This window comes from Dioscorea cayenensis, chromosome 12 (genome assembly GCF_009730915.1).
Source record: "Dioscorea cayenensis subsp. rotundata cultivar TDr96_F1 chromosome 12, TDr96_F1_v2_PseudoChromosome.rev07_lg8_w22 25.fasta, whole genome shotgun sequence".
Lineage (NCBI taxonomy): Eukaryota > Viridiplantae > Streptophyta > Magnoliopsida > Dioscoreales > Dioscoreaceae > Dioscorea > Dioscorea cayenensis.
Genome location: NC_052482.1, coordinates 21,459,172 through 21,479,459, shown reverse-complemented (window position 1 = coordinate 21,479,459; position 20,288 = coordinate 21,459,172). Strand labels below are relative to the sequence as shown.

The 20,288-nt window shown below is 36.2% G+C and overlaps 3 protein-coding genes across 4 annotated transcripts; 1 reads left to right on the top strand and 2 right to left on the bottom strand.

The window, feature by feature from the left end:
* Window positions 1-1,367: 1,367 nt before the first annotated feature.
* Window positions 1,368-2,144, bottom strand: LOC120273325 (protein WHAT'S THIS FACTOR 1 homolog, chloroplastic-like). Its single transcript, XM_039279947.1, has one exon. It carries the CDS (start codon window positions 2,142-2,144, stop codon window positions 1,368-1,370), a length of 777 nt encoding a protein of 258 aa, XP_039135881.1.
* On the bottom strand, window positions 2,038-7,460 carry LOC120274034 (tyrosine--tRNA ligase, chloroplastic/mitochondrial-like). Of its 2 annotated transcripts, XM_039280780.1 has the most exons (2): window positions 5,905-7,460; window positions 2,038-2,175 (listed from the first exon to the last, which is right to left on the bottom strand). In XM_039280780.1, exons 1-2 carry the CDS (start codon window positions 7,405-7,407, stop codon window positions 2,167-2,169), a joined length of 1,512 nt encoding a protein of 503 aa, XP_039136714.1. In that variant the 5' UTR covers window positions 7,408-7,460; the 3' UTR covers window positions 2,038-2,166. The 2 variants fall into 2 exon arrangements, with proteins under 2 accessions (XP_039136714.1, XP_039136713.1); XM_039280779.1 differs by lacking the exon at window positions 2,038-2,175 and having other exon boundaries at window positions 5,521-7,460.
* Window positions 7,461-7,975: 515 nt separating this feature from the next.
* On the top strand, window positions 7,976-20,048 carry LOC120273324 (E3 ubiquitin-protein ligase PRT6). The gene is made up of 18 exons (XM_039279946.1): window positions 7,976-8,330; window positions 8,810-9,913; window positions 10,265-11,541; window positions 11,629-11,769; window positions 12,664-12,907; window positions 12,985-13,764; window positions 14,394-14,588; window positions 14,809-15,461; window positions 16,307-16,355; window positions 16,449-17,082; window positions 17,660-17,868; window positions 17,968-18,506; window positions 18,616-18,720; window positions 18,838-18,904; window positions 19,029-19,106; window positions 19,276-19,344; window positions 19,783-19,871; window positions 19,985-20,048. The coding sequence occupies exons 1-18, from the start codon at window positions 8,268-8,270 to the stop codon at window positions 20,046-20,048; spliced, it is 6,360 nt and encodes a 2,119-aa protein (XP_039135880.1). The 5' UTR covers window positions 7,976-8,267.
* Window positions 20,049-20,288: the final 240 nt, after the last annotated feature.

The window sequence follows — 20,288 nt, the reverse complement described above, 5'->3', positions numbered from 1 at the left end:
AATTCATTGTTTAGTGATCATTCTTGGTGGAATTTTAATGTTGTATGATTTTCTGAGTTACAAGACTGTAATTCATGAATCATGCCTGATATTTTATTCAGTTTAGGTTACGGTAATTTGATAGGACCATGTTTTGCTTAACTTTTAGCAGCAAAAACAGGACCACAGCCAACCATTTCTGATGAGAAACTGATTGTAATGGCACTTGCAACAATCCAATGATTTTTTATTTATCATTATTTTTATTTTTTATTTTTTATTTTTTATAAAAAAAATCTAATGCTCTATTACAACCACAAGCATGAATACCATAATTCCTTCCAAATGTAGCAGAATATGAACCTTATCATCAGATATTTATATTTTTATTTTGACAAACAAAAAAAGTAGCAACACAATAAATGAAATAAAGATTCAATTCTTGTTCCTGTAATGAGAATCATTTTAAAAATACTATTAAAATAAAAAACAATTGCATTTAGACACTGTAATTGTTAATGGCAGATAAAATATCTTTTTTTAAAGAAATCAAATCATAACGCAATAAATTGGATTGAATTATAAAATTAATTATAAGAGAAAAATATGACCTTTTTTTTTTTCTCTATGAAATAATTATAATGGAATTAATAGCATGTAGTCAAAAGTGATTTTGGAGATAAGGCTATAAATTCAATGAACCCACACTTAAAAAGTAAGATATATAATTATTTATTAGATAGTGTGGTTTTTTCCCTTTCATCTGCACTTCGAAAGTTACCTATTTTTTTGTTTCTTTAATTGAAAAACAACTAAAACTTTGCATTCTTTTAGAAAATACTTTTTATTGTGATAAATTATTAAATTTAAACAAATAATAGGTTTTTTTTTTTAATATGGTTTTACATTCCTTACCATTTATATTTCAAGATCCATCTTGATCTTGAAATCTCTCTATTAATGATTAACAAGAGACATTTTGACCGGGACTAAGATCTCGTGCCTCAGCATAAGGAGATAGATAAGGCCTCTTTTGAAAGTGTTCTGTTCTTCCACCATCTCTAAAAATTTTCCTGGAGTTCAAGAGGGAACTTCATTGGAAATGGAAGGGTGAGTTTTCTCAGTGCTAGGGGTTCAAACAATACCGGTGACCCAGAATCAATCCCTAATCTGGAATGGAGCTCAGTCTTTTATAGTTTTTGTAGACTTGAGTTCCCTGTTGGTGACTTTCGTCCACAAAACTGTTGTTTATCTTTGTCTTTTTTTTTTTCTTTTCAGACTTTAATTGTGTTTGTGCTTCATCTCTGGTGAGCGTCCTTGTTTATTTTTTTCATTATCTGCTTGTACTGTACTAGCTTGATTTATTTCCTTTTCAATAAATTTGTGATTTATCCATTTTTATTAAGGAAGGTGAGTACTCCTAGAGAGTGAAGCTCGGAACTTGCCCCGGCAACCGATTTCTTCTCCAACTCTGTAACTGCCCAAGAAGGATTCCAAGACGTTAGCTCCAAGTATTCAACATCATCTATTTTTATAACCCTGAAATGCTCCGGAAACATATGGATCCATTTGTTCCTCAAATCATAAGGAAGACCCAAGTCCCGCCTAAAATGCGCAAGCCTTTTATTTACAGACATCATCAACAATCTAGTCACATACTCAACTGTGTTTCCCAAGTGCTCTTCCAAAAGCCGAGTTTCTTCCTCTACAAGACCTTCTCCTCGCTTTGTAAGTCCACACCAAACAACCCCATTCTTGTCCCGATATAATTCAAAAATCTCGGGGGACTTGTGAATGAAGTCTGAAACTTTATCCGGCTTTTTCAAATTAATTTGCTGCCGATACTGTTCTAATCTTCTTAACAATGCTATTTGCTCGGGTTCCTTTCTGAGAATTTCCATCATGACCAGCAGTTTAGATACTACTTTCCACCGTTCGGTTGCTATCTCAAGATCATGGATCCTTTTCTTCTTACTCCTGTCTTGCACTCTTCTGCTTCTGGTCATCAAGCGTTTCTGATTGGTCCGGAATAGCCAAGCCGAAATTAATTGATTCCTTTCTCCCATAAAACATCCTGATGATATTTCACAAATAGCAGGTATTCCAATGTTTCTATGAATTCGACCCTTCAGAGCAACAACATCACAAAGACAAGTAGCTGCCATTGCTAAAACTCCGAGCGCAAGCTTAACTAACCTTCATCCATAAATAAAAGAGTTATCCAAGTCAGCATACACCAACTATGTTTGATTTACATGCCAAATCAAAAGAAATGATCCAAAATTTTGGAATCTTATATCAAATCTACAATGGCAATGATATGTGCAATGAACAAGGATAGCAGTTAAGAATCATGAGTAACAGACAGCAACCTTAAAAATACAATATTACTAGTGCTAGAAAGTTCAATCTTCAAGAAGAAAGGGCTTTCGGTTTTGATCACTAGTAATACTAATATACAGGACGTGAACCTCACAGTAATTCATAAAAGTAAAATACAAATCCATTCTCAAAATACAAAGAATAATACAAACAAATTTCATTCCTTATCAAATATATATCATTACCAGTTCATCCTCACACAATTCAAATTATATATATTCAAATTTAAAATATCATTCGCATACAACCCTCATTGTATGCGAAAACTGATCAAAATGAAAAAAAACCTATTTCCTCCTAAAATAACTACAAAAGAAGACCGAAAACTGATTGATTGTTTGAACCAGAAACACACAAAAGAGGAGACTTGGAAATTAAAAAAAATTTTAAAAAAAAAACAGAAATTCTTCCAATAGTTAAGATCCACTAAATCACTTATCACAAACTCACAGAAAGATAATATTCACATCATCTACGAAAACCTATTTAACCAGAAAGTGCATCTTATTCAGAGCCTAATCAGAGCACCACTCATTTGAACACAAGTCAAATCAATCCCCTGACATTAATTTGTTCATTGTATATATATATATATATATATATAGAAGATCATAACAAACTAACACTACATTCATAATCTCAGTATCAACTAGGCACTTAAAATAACAATTACTGGTCTAAAATACCAATGAACAAGTGATGGAACAATCAATCAATATTATATGCATACAAGAAAATAAGGTTCACATCTTCTATGGCAACCTATCAAACCGGAGAGTGCATCTCATTAAGAGGTTAATCAGACATTTGAACATATTTTGAATCAATCTCCTGACATTATTTTCTTATTGTATATAAAAGATCACAATAAACTAACACTCAGTTTTCATAATCTCACTATTAACTAATGACTTAAAAGAACAAGTATCTGCTCTCAAATATCAATGAACATGAGAATATATATATATATATATATATATATATATATATATATTCAAACAAATATTCATCCATAAACAAATACCGAATCATAAGCCAATAAACGATCCATTAAAATTAGTGACATTATTTGAAAGACAAACTCATTAACCAAAGATGTCCAAATTAAACTCTGCCTTACCAACTGAATCTAAATTCTAGCATCCTGGCCATTTTCTTGTGTTTAGAATTCAATTATCTTGTTTTAATTCCTATTTATCTCGCAATTACCACAACAAAGGCAGTCAGTCACATGAGATTTTCTATGCTATCTCAGAAAGAGAGAAAGGATCCATATGCTTCAATTTAATATGGAGATACAAAACAAAATACATTCTTAAGTGAGCAATCAACATCACCTCATATTTGATTACCATGTTCATCAGAAAGGCTCACCATATAAGCACTCAAAATGTATATAATCACCATCCTCATCAGAGAAAGGAATCATATGCTTAAATTTAACATATATATATATATATATATATATATATTTGGCTCCAAGGGTGAAGATGGACCACTCAAACAAAATGATTTATGAAAAAATATTTGTTGGATAGTTTGTTCTTTATTAACATAACACAAGGCTAGGGACAATTGATTAGACCTTGTATATTCTGAGACTCTTCTTCAATGGATAGAGTTGGCTTGTCTTTCTGCATTGTTCTCTGCATACATTGTAATATCAAATGGCAGGCTACACAACTTGCTCTCCACCGCTTTTTTCACAACCTCATGGGGAAAAAGGTTTTGGTTTTGTGAGATACAGCAATTATGCTCACATTCTTCATGGAAAGCCAGTTAAGGTATACAAAATCTCACTAATTTTTCTTGTTCATCTTCAACAATATATATGAATATACTTGAATGAAAACAAAGCTGAACTTTCTTTGTGTATGAAGTGTCTGCCTACAGCTAACATTATCACTGTCAATTTGGATATTTTTTCCCTTCTCCTTGCTCTAGCTCAGTGTGTGCATTTAACCTATACCTCGAATTTACCAAAACAATTTGGTCAGTTCGATTAAATTGGTTAATTTCCAATTTGTTCAAACTCATTGAACATGTTCAGTCTGCTAGAATAGCACATCTACCTAGCTCTAGCATGCTTAGAATTACTCATGTATACAAGTTCATTGTTCAACAGTGCTTATGTATATGAATGGACCCTTGCATTGAGCAAGATGGTGATAAATTCATCTCTTTTTCCTTTGGTCTAGATATGCCAAACAAGCTGAAGAAATGAGTACAACTTGCTAACTATACACAAAACTTCCGAAGAACAGAATGTGAGAACATGTAGCACAAATAACTCGAAGACTCGATCCTTGATATTAGGCACAACATCGTAGCACAAATACGAACTATACAACATTCATCGAAAAACTATTAGAAACTATTAGCATCGCCTTTATTTCTTTTGAAAATATAAATAAAATTTCCGAGTCTATTAGGATGATGGGACATGAAAATTGATTACATTTATAAAATGCTACATGTATTAAGAAAAATCAGTAAATGATTGCAAGCATGATCTTTCTGATGTGCTAATTCAAATCATTAATGCATGATATATATACAGCCAAAAAAGAAATCGGTATGATAGAATTAGGACAGTTGAACATTAAAGTGTCATCAACTTGATACTTTCAGGCTTTCAGCAATGATTTTGTTGATAAACATTGCATTAAAACTCAGTTGAGTTATGAGTGATAGGCCAATGTCACATGATCTTTCTAATCTGCTAATTCAAATCATTAATACATGACATATATATACACGCAGCAGAAAAGAAAATAGTATCATAGAGTTAAGATCGATCTTTTCTTTATATATATATTTATCTGATGATTGTTGGAGAATTTCTGAAGACAGTTGAAAAAGTATCAACAACTTGATACTTTCAACAATGGTTTTGTCAATAAACATTGTATGTAAAATTGGTCAAATCATAAGTGATAAACCAATGTTGCAACTTCCAAATGCACCGAAAATTATATTTTTAAAGCCTCAACACATACACTGATTGGCAATTCGTATTTGCAAGCAGAGGTGAGACAAGTGATTAAATTTGAAGAATAAGCATGATTGATCATGAAAATACAATATAGGAAACCAATAACACAAGTTCTACTTTCCGGTGTCCGACAAATACATTCAGATTTATCTGTTCAATTTAACTTTCATCTCAATCCATTTTTCACAACAGAAGAAGTGATCAACATTGTTAATAATCTCCAAAGCATATATGCATTACATTGTAGGTGATCAATTGTCTAACCAGATGATAACAATCTCTCCAATTTAAAATCAGATCAACTCAAGTTCCATAGAAACATGGAAATTTTATATGTTCGAAAATAACCAGCACAAGTTCTAAAAAAGGACTACTACTGATCATTGAAGCAAAACAATGTGCTGAAAAATATGCATCATGTATAGATTTCAAGTTGTGAGTGCAAATAATAATAAGTTAATAACAATAATTTTCGCTTTCTTCATCAAATATTAACAACAGAAACAATCAGTTGAAGCATTTGGAGAAAAGAATTAAGATATCCTCACCACCATCTTGTTCTTCTTTCCAGCTGATAATAATAGTAATTTGCCATCAATTACATCATCAGACTCAATAATCTTATCCTCATTATCAATTCTTTGATTGTTCAAATAAAGCCCGCCTTGCTTTAACAACCGTCTCACCGCAGACTTGCTGCTCAACAAACCAGTTGAGACCGAAAGATCAACCAAACTAGAATTCAACACTTGATTACATGCCAAAGAGCAAGATGGCACATCCTCTGCTATGCCTTCAATTGTTGCAGCATCCAACTTAGTCTCGGCCCCGGGCCTCAATGCTTCGGTTGCCTTCAATGCCTCAGCAAGCCCTTCATCGCCGTGAACAAACCGTGTTACTTCCTCTGCGAGCCTTCTCTGAGCTGAATTTGGAACATAACCAGGTTTCCTCATCCCATCTTCCAACTCCTTGATCTCATCCATGCTCAAAAAGGTCAAGATCTTCAAAAACCTCACAACATCAACATCTGAGACCGAAAAGAAGTACTGATAGAACTTGTAAGGTGACAGCAACGCCGGAGACAACCAAATGGCACCGCCTTCTGATTTCCCAAACTTTGTCCCATCACTCTTCAACAGAAGAGGAAATGTGAGCCCATAAGCTCCTTCAACCTGCAATACCTTCCGAATAAGCTCGGTTCCGGCAGTTATATTCCCCCATTGATCACTCCCACCAATCTGAACATTCACATCCATGTTCTTGAACATATACAAGAAATCATAGCCCTGCAACAACTGATAAGTGAATTCAGTGTAGCTCATCCCTTCTTCAGACATCAACCTCTTCTTGACACTCTCTTTGGCAATCATTGTACCAACCCTGGCGAATCTCCCAACTTCTCGGAGGAAATCCAACAAGGTTAGGTCTTTCCACCAATCATAATTGTTTAAGATAACAAAGGAGGGATTTTTATCACTGGAAACTCCATTTTCCCCCAATTCATCAACCAAGTTGGGGTCTTTTCCTCTGCCCAGGATTTTGGAAATCAAAGCGCTGATCCCAGAGCTGTTCTTCTCTAGGGTTTGGAGGTCGAGTTCGGGGCGCTCAAGGCTCTTCCCGGAGGGGTCGCCGACACGGCCGGTGGCGCCGCCGATCAAAGCTACGACGCGGTGGCTGCAGCGCTGGAACCAGGAGAGGACGATGATGGCCAATAGGTTCCCAAGGTGCAGGCTCTCAGCGGTTGGATCGAAGCCACAGTATACTTTGACATTGGAGGTAGAAGCCACTGACCTGAGATTCTCGCTGGTGATGGCATCCAAGAGGCCACGTCCCTCGAGGACTTCGATGACGTTCGCCGTCGAAACGGGAAGTGACGAGATGGTGGCCGGAGAAGAGGAGGAGGAGCAGCACCGAGAGAGGAAGGTGAGGCGTTTGTGAGGATGGATGAAGGATCTTGAACGGCATAAAAGCTTTGGGCCGGAGAGCAAGAATGTTCTCGAAGCCGCCATCGCCACCGCCACCCCTGCGGTTGCCGATGCCGCTGCCGCCATTGGAGCGCCGCCAAAAGCTCGAGCTTTGGTGCTGCTATGGATGCTCTCTTGGCCTCCGGCATTCTCAGATAGTCGATGAATGGGCGGTTTTGCCCGGATCCGGATCCTTATCGGATCTCCATCCGATACTTTATCGGATCCTTTGTTGGACCCGATCCAATAACAATAACAATATATATATATATATATATATTTATTGATTTCTAAATTTTTTTTTATTGCTGTTTGATTCTAGAAATATATAAATAAATAAGAATGATTTGTAGAGTATAAAAATAAGGATTGTTTTTATAAATATATATAGACACTCTTCATTTATTTTTTAAATATATTGAAGCAAAAAATTTTCTTAAATGGGCCAACATTTGAATAAATAATAATACTTTATAATAGATTTTTTTTTAAAAAAAATATTTTAAATTCATTAAAAAAATAATTATTCATATACTTATTTATTCAATTAAAATTTATATAGGAAATAAATAACACCGACTAAAATCTCCTAAGAAAATTTAAATATTAGTATGTCCAGGGGTGTTTTGGTCAAACTATGGATATTATCATTCGAGAAGACGAAAAGTAAAGCATGATATGTTCACCCGAATTCATTATATTGTACGCTTGTTTTTGTGATTTTTTTCATTTTTTGAAAAGAGTTCTTGATTTCGATCTTTCATGGTAATCGGTGGAAAAAACCCTAGATTTGAGAGCGGTGGAGTCTAGGGTTTATCCCTCTGAGGGCGTTCGATTGTGATTTGTTTCATCGTGTGATTTTTTGATCTCCTTCTGCAACGCTGGGGCGTGAGAGCTCTCGATCGAGGTACTGGAGCTGCGCAGACTGGCTGCGGATCGTGGCCGGGATGGATGTCAGTTCCCCGCCGGAGAAGAGACGGGCTCTTTCTCACCATGATGCCATACTTCAGGTATGTGCACGAATTGCTGATGTTTGTTTGTTTTTTTGCTGGATTTGCATCTTTTCTACTATTTTTGTTCTTAGAGATTTTTTGATTCAGTAATTCTAAGAAAATCTAATGGGGTTGATTTGGTTTTTGCTTTTGTTGTTTCTCTTTGATTAAAACTGCAAAAAAATTGATGGCATTCATGAGGTTTTGTTGTGTAAACTAGTTAATTGTTTCCAATTGGGAATTCACAAGCATTGTTGGATTTTTTTAATTAGATTAGTAGTGCCAACTGTCTTATTTTCTCATGGTTTTTGTGTTCTTTTTATGAAACTCATGAATAGTACTCACTTATTGAGTTGAATTTCAATAGTTTTGCGTGAAATCTTGAATTGAGTGTTTAAATTGTTTTTGAAGTATGTACAGAGTTGCTTGTTTATGTACAAGAATTTCAGGTTTGATGTTCTTGAAATTCTAATGGAATTTGTGATGTGAGTTTTCAGAAACTTGATCAGCATGGGGTTCCTCAGGAATATCTCGATCAATCTCAGGCAGGCTTGGTCGCTTTTGTTGGGGAGAACAAGTCCTTGCTTCCAGAAATAGTTTCGTGTATCTTACCATCCGATGTAGATGCATATGCGATTTGCAGGTCGTTTAAAGAAGAATCTGTGGGCGGGCAGAGACAAGCCCAAATAAAACTTTTGGTTAGTGAAAGTCTTTTATGGTTGCAATGGCTGATGTTTGAGGAAGAACCATGTGCATGTTTAAAGAATTTGGCACAGAATTCTTCTGGTCAACGTGCTGTCTGTGGAACTGTTTGGAAAAAGAATGATTTAGCTTATCGCTGCCGAACTTGTGAGCATGATCCGACTTGTGCAATATGCGTCCCTTGTTTCCAGAATGGTGACCATAAGGGTCATGACTATTCAATAATGTACTCTGGTGGAGGGTGCTGTGACTGTGGGGATGTGACTGCTTGGAAGCGAGAGGGATTCTGTTCAAGACACAAAGGAAGTGAACAGATTCAACCTCTCCCAGATGATTTAGCAAGTTCTATTGGACCTGTTCTCGATGCTCTCTTTTCATCTTGGAAGGACAAGATGATATCTATGGAATGCCATAGACCCAAAAATGAAGATGATCGAACTGAAGTACATGCAATGACCCATGAGTTATCTTTGGCAATTATTGAGATGTTGCTTAACTTCTGCAATTGTAGCGAAAGCTTGCTTAGTTTTGTCTCCAAACGAATGTTTGCATGTACTGGTTTATTAGATGCTCTTTTGATGGGAGAGAGGTTCTTGGACAAGAAGGTTGTGAAAAGGCTGCATGAGTTGCTTTTGAAACTCCTTGGAGAGCCTCTTTTTAAGTACGAGTTTGCAAAAGTTTTCATAAGATACTATCAAATTGGTGTCAAGGAATTCATTGATGCATGTACTGACTCAGAACTAAAGCAGTACCCGCTGCTATCAACTTTCTCTGTACAAATTTTTACGGTGCCTACGTTAACACCTCGACTTGTAAGGGAAGCTAATCTAATCGGTGTGCTGTTGAGATGCTTGGAGGACCTTTTTCTTTCATGTGTAGGAGAAGATGGACGCTTGCAGGTAACTTACTAATGCCATGGACTATATGGTCTTGCCCTCTGTTTTAATCATTCTGTATTCTGCTCTAATGGTTTGTCTTGATTGGTGTACATTTTTAAGGAGTGCAGTCACAGTGCAGTCACTCCAAAAGTATGTTATGATTATCAAGACCAGGTTATCTTGCATAAATCAGACATCCTGGCCTTGCTATAAGTTATACTGGCCACACTCTCATGCACAACGAAATATAATTTGGCATGATTGCTTTGTGTTGTTTCTTTTTGTTGGTTGCATAACTTCCATATTAAGTATTTCTGTATCTTTCCTTTGCTTTTCTACTATTTTTGGAATTTGATAGCAACCCTTTTTCAGGCAGTCAAGTGGGCAAATCTTTATGAAACAACGATCCGCTTGGTCGAAGATACACGCTATGTGTTGAGCCATGAAGAAGTTTCCCAATATATTGCTAAAGAGGTGGTTGATATGTCAAGAGCTTGGATAAGGCTCTTAAGCCTTGTACAAGGCATGGATGCTCAGAAGAGGCAGACAGCTGTCCACACTGAGGAAGAAAATGACATTATACACACTCCATTTATGCTTGGGCACTATCTTGGAAATGTCCATACTCTTTTGGCGAAAGGCGCATTGTCTCTTGTTGAAACCAGAGAAAGTAAAGATGAGAGTATGACTGCTTCCACAGTACGAGGTCTGGAAGATGATGATGATGGTGATGATGATGGAGTATACCTTGCAAAAGTGGGCAGGTTTTCAGAAGGAAGCTCTGCAGGTCAGTTGAGAGGTAGAATTATTCCAAGTCATGAAATAGATACTGAAGGTATCTCTGAAATGCACAAACATCTTTCTATTCCCTCTTCTGGGGTACGGTTAATATTCGAATGCTTAAAAGCTATTGAAGTTTGGTTAGAACCTGAAAATAGGAAATATTCCAATTCAATAGATGCTACTGGCTGTTCTGGGTACAATGTCATGAACTTGAGTAAGAAAATTTTCGGGATCAAGAAGTGTAGTAATAGTAATAGAGTCTATAGAAGACAAATGTCCAGAGAAAGGGTGGATGGAGACCGTGCGTCTTTCCATGATGAAAATCATGAGAGATTTCATTTTTTTTCTCCGGTTCAAGTGATGACTACTGAAACAAGGGAAGCACTTAATCAAAATAACAGCTCATTAGATGTGAATGACATGTCCGGTGCATTCTCTAGAGATGCTTGTTTGAGCAGAAAATTGAATGAAAATTCTATGGAGATAGATTCTGTGAGAGATGCTGAAACAGTAGGTCTTCTGAGCATGGCACAGTGGCCTGATATAGTTTTTGATGTCAGCTCACAGGAAATCTCATTCCATATTCCCTTACATCGTTTGCTTTCAGTATTACTTCGAAAAGCACTAAAATGTTATGCTGGAATGATGAGGATGCCAAAAGCTGCTTCTTCAATCCCTTCAGATGTGCATCATCGAGAATTTTTCAGGCAGGCTTTAGGTGGTTTTCATCCTTATGGATTTTCTGCCTTTGTTATGGAACATCCATTAAGGTTAAGGGTATTCTCTGCCCAAGTCCGTGCTGGCATGTGGCGAAAGAATGGTGATGCTGCCATAATGAGTTCGGAGTGGTATCGCTCTGTTAGATGGTGAGTTTATGTGCCGCCTAATGGAAATTTCATTACATTTCTTAACCGGCTGGAATTGAGGTTCTCTTTTAAATTTTGTGGGTGCAGGTTAGAGCAAGGTTTGGAATCTGATCTTTTTTTGTTGCAATGTTGTGCTGCTCTGTCTCCTCCAGAGCTATTTGTTAAGAGGATTCAAGAAAGATTTGGTTTATCAGATTATACATCTTTACATCATGCAGAGCACAATGAGTATGCTTTTCCCAATTACTTACAGTGAAGTTTGTCTTAGCTAGCTTTTCTTTCTAAATAGTACAGTCATGTCTTAGATCCTACCTGCATGGTAGTTGTGCATCTAATGTTTGGTTGGAGCTATTGAACCACACTTCCGAGTATTCAGATCCATCCTGTAGGCTTTTCAATCAATTGAGCTATCAATTTATGCTTTTCCTTATTATCTGATTGATTATTATATTGGCAAGCATTTTATCAGATAGGCAGTCATTGTTAGCCTCATTTACGGAAATCTTTCTAATATGATTGGTAATTGGAAGCTTTTTATTGATTGATTAATCGGTGTTGTTTTGGTTGATATATTTTGGATCAGAGACATATAGAAACTAAATTACTAGGTATTATTTTGAAGTTTACTGCATCCATCACCTGTTCTTGGTGTGCTATTTTTGGTCTACTTTGACTCAAATTTTCATATAGTTTCTACGACACACTGATAGTACTAGTTGTTTGACTGACACATTCTTTTAGTGTGCACCATGAGATTTAAGTTTTCTGCATTATATCTTAAATCCTTTAAGATAAATCTATAACGATTAACCTGTTCTGACCTGCTATTTGATGAGTTGATTTTCTCAAATATAAGTAGTTGTTACTTGGATGATGCTTTTCCCCCGTTAGAATGGACCAAGAGATTTTACTAATTATTGAGAAATTCCTGTGGAGTATTTATGGCCGCCTGTGACTATCTCTGTATTTGCTGATTAACAATGCCTAACACATCACAACATGAACTATACTTGTCATGCTTCTTCACTATGATGTGTTGCCATTCTTTCTCTGTTATGAACTCAATTGATATCATATTGTAGAATTTAAATGTCTGATTGCTAGGAAATTTTCTTTTTCCAGGTACGAACCAGTGTTAGTGCAGGAAATGCTTGCTCTTATCATACAGATAGTTAAAGAACGACGATTTTGTGGGTTTTCCACATTTGAGAATTTGTGCAGAGAGTTGATTTACAAATTAGCAATTGGTGATGCTACACACAGCCAGCTGGTGAAAGCCCTCCCACGTGATCTTTCAAAGAGCGATCAGCTTCAAAAAGCTATTGACATTCTTGCTGTATATTCAAAACCATCTGGCATGAAGCAGGTCATTATCTGTTATGTAGTATTTTCTTGTGTGTTTGGTTCATAAAGTGACTGTCAATAATAAGTTAATCCAATTAGGGCAAATATTCACTGCGGGAAGAGTACTGGAAAGATTTGGATCTGTATCATCCTCGCTGGAACTCCAGGGAGCTGCAAGTTGCTGAGGAGAGATATTTACGCTTCCGCAATGTTTCTGCTTTGAATGTTCAGTTACCTCGGTGGTCGGATATCTTTTACCCTATGAGCACAATTTCCAGAATAGCTACATCAAAAGCTGTGCTCCAAATTATTCAAGCAGTTTTTTACTATGCTTTTCTTGCAGATGGTTCATCGGCAAATCATACTCCTGATAGTGTTCTAATCACAGCATTGCATTTACTTTCCTTAGCATTGGATATTTGTGAAAAATCAAATATAAAGTGCACTGAGATTGATGTTAACTTATCACTTATAGATGACCAGTCAGGCCCAGGTGCACCATGCTGCTTCAAAAACTCATTTCCTATATTAACTTATGCATTGGAAGCTTTTGATGTGGATGCTATTGATGCCGCCGTAATCCGAAGAAAAAGAAATGTGCTTTCTCTGCTGGTTTTGCTAATGAGGAAGTATAAGGAACAAAGTAGTAAGAGCTATGCTGAAACAAGACAGTGTGACATCTCCTCTTTGATCGAAAATTTATTGAGGAAGTTCGCACATCTAAGTGCGGAATGCAATGCGGAACTTAGAGAATTGGAGCCAGGTTTAGCCCATACTATATTTCAGCAGGCTTCTGATAAGGCTGTCAAGAATGTAGCATCAGATTCTGGCTTCGAGGAAAGAAAGGCTAAAATGCGTGAGCGTCAAGCTGCTATATTGGTAAAATCTGGTTTGGCCTTGACCTTGATGTATTGCAATATCCTGCCAAAAATGTCATTCAGTTATGCTTCTCTGCTGTTAAGTACACAGATTTGGTATAACCAGATTTTTAAACTTGATGTGTGCAGTTGTGTTTTTCCTAATTGCTATTTGGATAAATCTTGACCTAATTGCATGTCACATTTTCTTAAAAAAGAACAAAGGGCATACATTCCCGCCTTGGTAACTGATTTGGAACGTTATTCCTAACATTTGGGATCATTATTTTCTTGCCATGTCCTAACACACAATCAAGGAAGGCTATGCCCTTTAAAAATGTTCATCTACATGTGTGAATCATGTGAATTATTTGTAGCTTTGAAAAATATGCTTTTGTTAGTTATTTTTTATTTTTATTTTTCTTGGCAATATAAAAGTAGTCTTATATGGGTTTGATTCATCCTCGTATGCTTGACTAGCTTATGTATTTGATGGTGTAGTTGGAGTGTTTGAGAAAAATGATCTTCAATTGAAACTTTGTTGATCAATGAGGCTTTGTTGGACTTACAATTGTAAATTTGCTTCCATACAAATTTAAGATAATAGATTCCATTTCTGTGATGACATCTTTTACTGTTTTATTCTCATAGGAAAAAATGAAAGCTGAACAGTCCAAATTTATTGCTAGCCTGAATGACACAAGTGATGATCTAGATGCTTTGGCATCCAACAAGGAAGCATTTGTGCCTGATGTGGATCATGATCGAGAAGAGACCAAGCCAATTTGTTCGTTTTGCAGAGATCCTGATTCACAAAGCCCTCTGTGCTACCTTATTCTTCTTCAGGTTGGTGTTTGGGTTGCATTCTTTCATTCTAGAAAATGCTAGTTTTTTTCATCCATAACAGGATGTACGAGTATTCCATCTCATTAGCTATCTAAATATCTGAATGGGGATGATATAGCCCTGTGGAACTGTTTCAAGTTTTAACATTCTAACTTATGATGCCTTATTGTTCTCGATGGATGACTATATGTATCTTATTTTCCTATGCTTATGATACCAGAGATCTCGGTTAACCAGTTTTGTTGAAAGAGGCCCTCTGTCATGGGAAGATGATGACAAATCGGCTAAGGGAGTTCATTTAGTCAATCAGAGTATATCAAGCATTCTAGCTGATGCCCCTTTTGGTAGTCCAGTGCATTCAATTCATACTGCAACTGCGGAGTCTGCCTTTGACACTGAGCCAGCAGAACTTGATGCCATTCGTGAATTCTTCGGAGGTCAACTTCCTCGTAATAAAAGCTTTCAACTACCTATTGCCCCAGAGGCAATATCGACCCTTGAGTTGGTGGAATATGATATATATCAGTCTATTAGAAGAATAATTCATGGCTCAGAATCACATTCAGAGTCTGTAGGTTGTGATTATAAATATTTGATTTCCCATGCTACAGAAGATTTGAAGAAGAGCAAAAGCGTAAAACTTTCTGTGCTTGGAGAGTATGTTGCAGCATTATCAAGAGAGACGTCAAAACAGCATCAGTCTTCTATTTATAGCCTTCTACAACTTGGTAATATATCATCAAACTCTGCTATTACCGCTACTGCCTATAGTGGAATGGAACCTGGACATTGCAATGGAATTCATATTTCTTCATGCGGGCATGCTGTGCATCAAGAGTGCCGTGAGAGATATCTTCTGTCATTGAAACAACGGTGGGTTCTGTTAAACAAACATTTAAACATTTTATAACACACAAAGTCCTGTGTCGATCAGCTGGTTAGCAATATTCTCCTCCTAAGTTACTATATTAGCTAACGCCAGGATTTTGGGTAAGTTTGAATGAACAATCAACCTTTTCGGTAATGTGCTATTCGGTCTATTTCTGCGTTCATTATTTTCTCTCTTAAATTTTCATATTTCTTCTATTGGGCTTCATCCTACTTTCATTATTAAGTTTCTGGACACAAAATATATGGTCGTTTTTATGGTTTGTTATTGGTTCTCCAAGTGTTTCAGTGTATTTTTATTCAATAACCATATTTGGAATAGCCACAGAATGCTATAGAAGAATGAGAGTATAAGACTGTTTGAGTTCCTCTTTTTGCATGATAATGTATCCAAAGTAAATGTGGACTGTTGTTTTACTGAAATTAGTTTATTGCATGTTATGATTCAAGTCCTTTCCTGCAAAAAGCTTTTCAAAAACCACAGGTTCTTTAAGACGGATCATTTTTGGGATCATAGATTAAGTGAGAGCTATGACAAGATGACAAAAACTGACTTGCAAAGCAGAAATTTAATTGTATTGGAAATTTTTTGTGGGCATGATGAAGAACTCCAGAGACAAGTAGAACCAGAAAAATTTTTGTTCTTGTTATTAACCTCTGAAAGTAACTGTAAAATTTGTTTCAATATATGAGCTTATGATGATAGTAGAGTTTACATGAATTAGGTTTGTTGTACATTGAAAGCAAAGATTACTATTTGACTTCAATATGTACTTCATTTATGATGCAATCCCTTGACAATTTATTTATTTGCTTTTCATTTGAAACAGACCCATAAGGAGACTTGGTATTGAAGGCCATATTGTGAACCCAGATATGGTGGGAATTGCTGTTGACTGTACTATTATTTTCACATGTCTTTCTGGTGCTGGCCATCTAATAGTGTATAACTTATTTTTTTCTCTTATTCAGGGGGAATTACTTTGTCCAGTTTGCCGAAGATTTGCCAATTCAATCCTACCTATAAGCCTTGTTTCTGGAAGTACAGTACAGAGGCCAGTAATGCCATTAAGCAGTAGTCCGGCATCGCTTCAAGTCTCTTCAACCTCAGCAGATATGTTACATCTTCCTCTGGCTTTAACCCTTCTTCAAAGCACTTCCAAGATGGTTGGAGAAGGCAGATTCCTAAAATTTTATTCAGGGAAGCTGAGTGAAAGTATTGAACCATCTTTAGAGCATGCTATCCGTAAATTGTGTATGCTGCAGTACCCTCATAGTTATGGTAGTCTGATATCGTCTGGTAGGCTTAGTCACTCCTTGATGCTCTGGAACACCCTTACATACTCTCTTATATCTACAGAGATAGCTTCTCGTGGAAAGAACACACATAAACATGGCTCTAAATCTTGCTTGGTAGCTTTGTGTGAGGAGCTTCATTCTTCTAACGGATCTATACTATCCTTATTACTCAGTATTTCTCAAAATTCATGCAATGTGAACAGTCTTGAGATGCTTTTGAGATTTAGAGCTGTCCAACTTTTTGCAAGCTCTATTTGCTCTGGTGTTTCAGGTGACATCAATTTATCAAGCACAGACAAAAGAAGAGGTAAAGTCTAACAGTTTTTTTTTTTATAGTTAAATTTTATTTTAAAAGGGCTTCCATATGTTCACAAAGTTGATGATAATATTTGATCATAGGCCTGTCTGGAAGCATACTTACAAGGACAGTGCAAACTTTTATTTGTTTAATTGATGCATGTAAGTATTTGTATTGCATATACTAGATTGAATGCAAGATTGAATGCAATCACATATATCATGAAGCTGGTTTAGAAGGTTTAAGTTGGAGTTTTTGCTTTCTACATTTACTTGTTACTAATTGCCCATTTTGTTACATTAACTTGGATTTAAAATATTTTCCATGCTATTTTTCTATGGACATATCATTATTATAAAATAGTAATGCCATTGTATTGACTGTTCAAAATGTGGTCCTGGGTTTTAACAAGAAATCTATATTTCAATAATTCTGCAATCAACTAAATTCGTACATGATGTCTTCTCACAGAGAGCCCAGAAAAGACCGAATAAACAACCATAAGCATGCATAAATTTGTCGGACCATGCTTGTTGTTTTCTCTCAGACGCTTGGCAATTTAAAAATTCTAACGTTATCATGGCAGGAACGTATTGCTGTATCCCAGAACATACTGACAAGGGAGAAAATTTTCCTGATATCCAATTCTGGAAGCGGGCTGCTGATCCTATTCTTTCTTCTGATCCTTTTTCATCACTGATGTTGGTTCTCTTTAGCCTTCCTGTTCCATTTATATCATCCTCTGACTTCTTTGTGGCTCTTGTACATCTCTTCTATGTTATCACTGTTATTCAGGTATAACCTTGTGCTAACAAAAACTTATAATTGATTGGCTTTAAAATCTCTGTTATATCTTTGTGTTTTAACTAATCCTAACATTGAGATTCATTGCAGGCACTCGTTACATGTTATAGCAATCACTGCTTTGACAGATCTCCATTTGGTGATTGGGTTTCTAACAATGTTGGTAAGATTATTGGAGAATCTGAATTTGCTCAAAAGCAGTCCCTTGCCAAGTACTTAGATTCTTCTTGTCATCCTAAGGATATGATTCGTAGGTTAACACTCCCATACCTACGACGGTGTGCATTGCTTTGGAAATTAATGAACTCTTCAGCCTTATCTTCTTCTTCATTTGAGAGTTATCATACATGGGAAGGATTGGATTTTAGTGCAAATAGTGATTCTGTGGTTGACACTAACTGCCTTTCTATCGAGCTAAATGAACTTGGGGAACTGGAGAAGATGTTTCGTATTTGCTCACTAGATATGGTTCTCCAAGATGAGCTTGTGCGCACATTGACATCTAGATGGTGTCAACATTTTGCTCAGAAGTTCAAAGCTTGTAAACATGAGCATATTTTTTATGCCACACCTGCGGTTCCATTTAGATTGATGCAACTACCTCGACTATATCAAGACCTTTTGCAGAGGTTTGCATGGATAAACTTTTAGGAATATTACATGTTTTTATGTGACCATATTCTTCATTTACACTAGATTTAGTCCGTGATTGATCATGTAGAATAATGCTTTTATCAGGTACATAAAGCAGCAGTGTTCTCATTGTAAATCTATTCCTGATGAACCCGCACTATGCTTGATATGTGGCAAATTATGTTCACCAAGCTGGAAGAATTGCTGCAGGTTATATTACCGCTTTCTATTTTCTGGCGATGTCCTCCATTCTGAGCTTTACACTTTCATAGCATTTATCCCATCCTTTTGTGGTTCCTCCTGATTCTTTAATGTTCTCTGATTCAGGGCTAATAGGTGCTTAGAACATGCAATTGTATGCGGTGCTGGTGTTGGCGTATTTTTGTTAGTCAGGGTAATCATTCTGTTTTCTTTACTCATTGATTACATTGTACAGTTGGGGTTGTCCTTCTTGTTTTACTTGGTTTAGTTAACACCTATTGCTTACTATATCTGCATTATTTGATTGTCATGTACAGAAGACTACAATCTTATTGCAGAGATCTGCACGCCAGGCCTTTTGGCCATCTCTCTATTTGGATGCATATGGTGAAGAGGTAAAGTCTAAAGCTGTGAACTGATTATAAAGTAGATAATTTATACTCGGATCATTAAGAGTTATCTTTTGTACTGTAGTTTCAATTTTTGACCTTGAAGATCACCATTTTTTCCTTACACATCTTCACAAGTGAATTCCACTTGTCTTCAATGATTATTTGGTTGCAGGATCTTGATATGTTAAGGGGAAGGCCATTGTATCTAAATGAGGAACGCTATAAAGGGCTTGCATACTTGGTGACCATCTTTATTTTATTTTATTTTTATTTTTTAAATTTTATGTTCATGCTAAAGTATATACACATGCAAATGTCCTCTTATACATATGCATAGGTATTTGTAAGGAGATGCACTCACCGTGGATGTATACCTCATGCATTGACTGTATACAAAGGGCTATGCCATTGCCAAGATGTGAAAGACAATATTTCATATGCCATTCCTGTTAGTTCTGTTTAGCCACAGGCATGTATTACATCTGACCAAAGACCAGTGCAATGCCTACCACACATACAGTAAATAGTTCAGGTTATCAGGTACATGTGAAACAATCGTGACACTTCTTAAGAAAATTCTCAATGGATGTCCTGTGATTCTGTTTTGATTTTATCACTGCGCTTAAAGTGTCGCCCCATCTTTTCCGAAGTCTAGCCAGAAGGCCATGCTACATGACAGGTGGCATCACATGGTCTTGATCATACTTCTGAAATTCTTCGACAGACAACCATAAGTCTTTTGGTTTCAATTAGAGGCCACTGTCAAAGGTTTTGGCTCAGCTCATCTGTAAATACTCTCTCTCTTCAATATGTGGTACGTGTTGATGCCTCTGATCTTTTTTGGTTTGAAAACTTAACTTGTATCTTTCTCTTAAATGCAGATGTATTTTGGAAAGAACTGAAACTTTACCGTGGATTGAAACACCGCATGCAGAAGGGTGGTAAGTTGTGGCTTTTTGCATATACTCTTGCGTCTTCTTTTTAAACAAATAATTATTTGATATAGATACGATTTTGTGGGTGTCTGTCTGGTTGGAGACCTTTTTTTATAAGATTCTAAATATTTATAATTTAATATTTTTATAAAATATTACCATACGAATGAATAATTTTTAATTTTAATTAGTATTGATCTAAGTTAAAAAGTGCGTATGAATTCATATATTAATTCGTTCTTCAAACCAA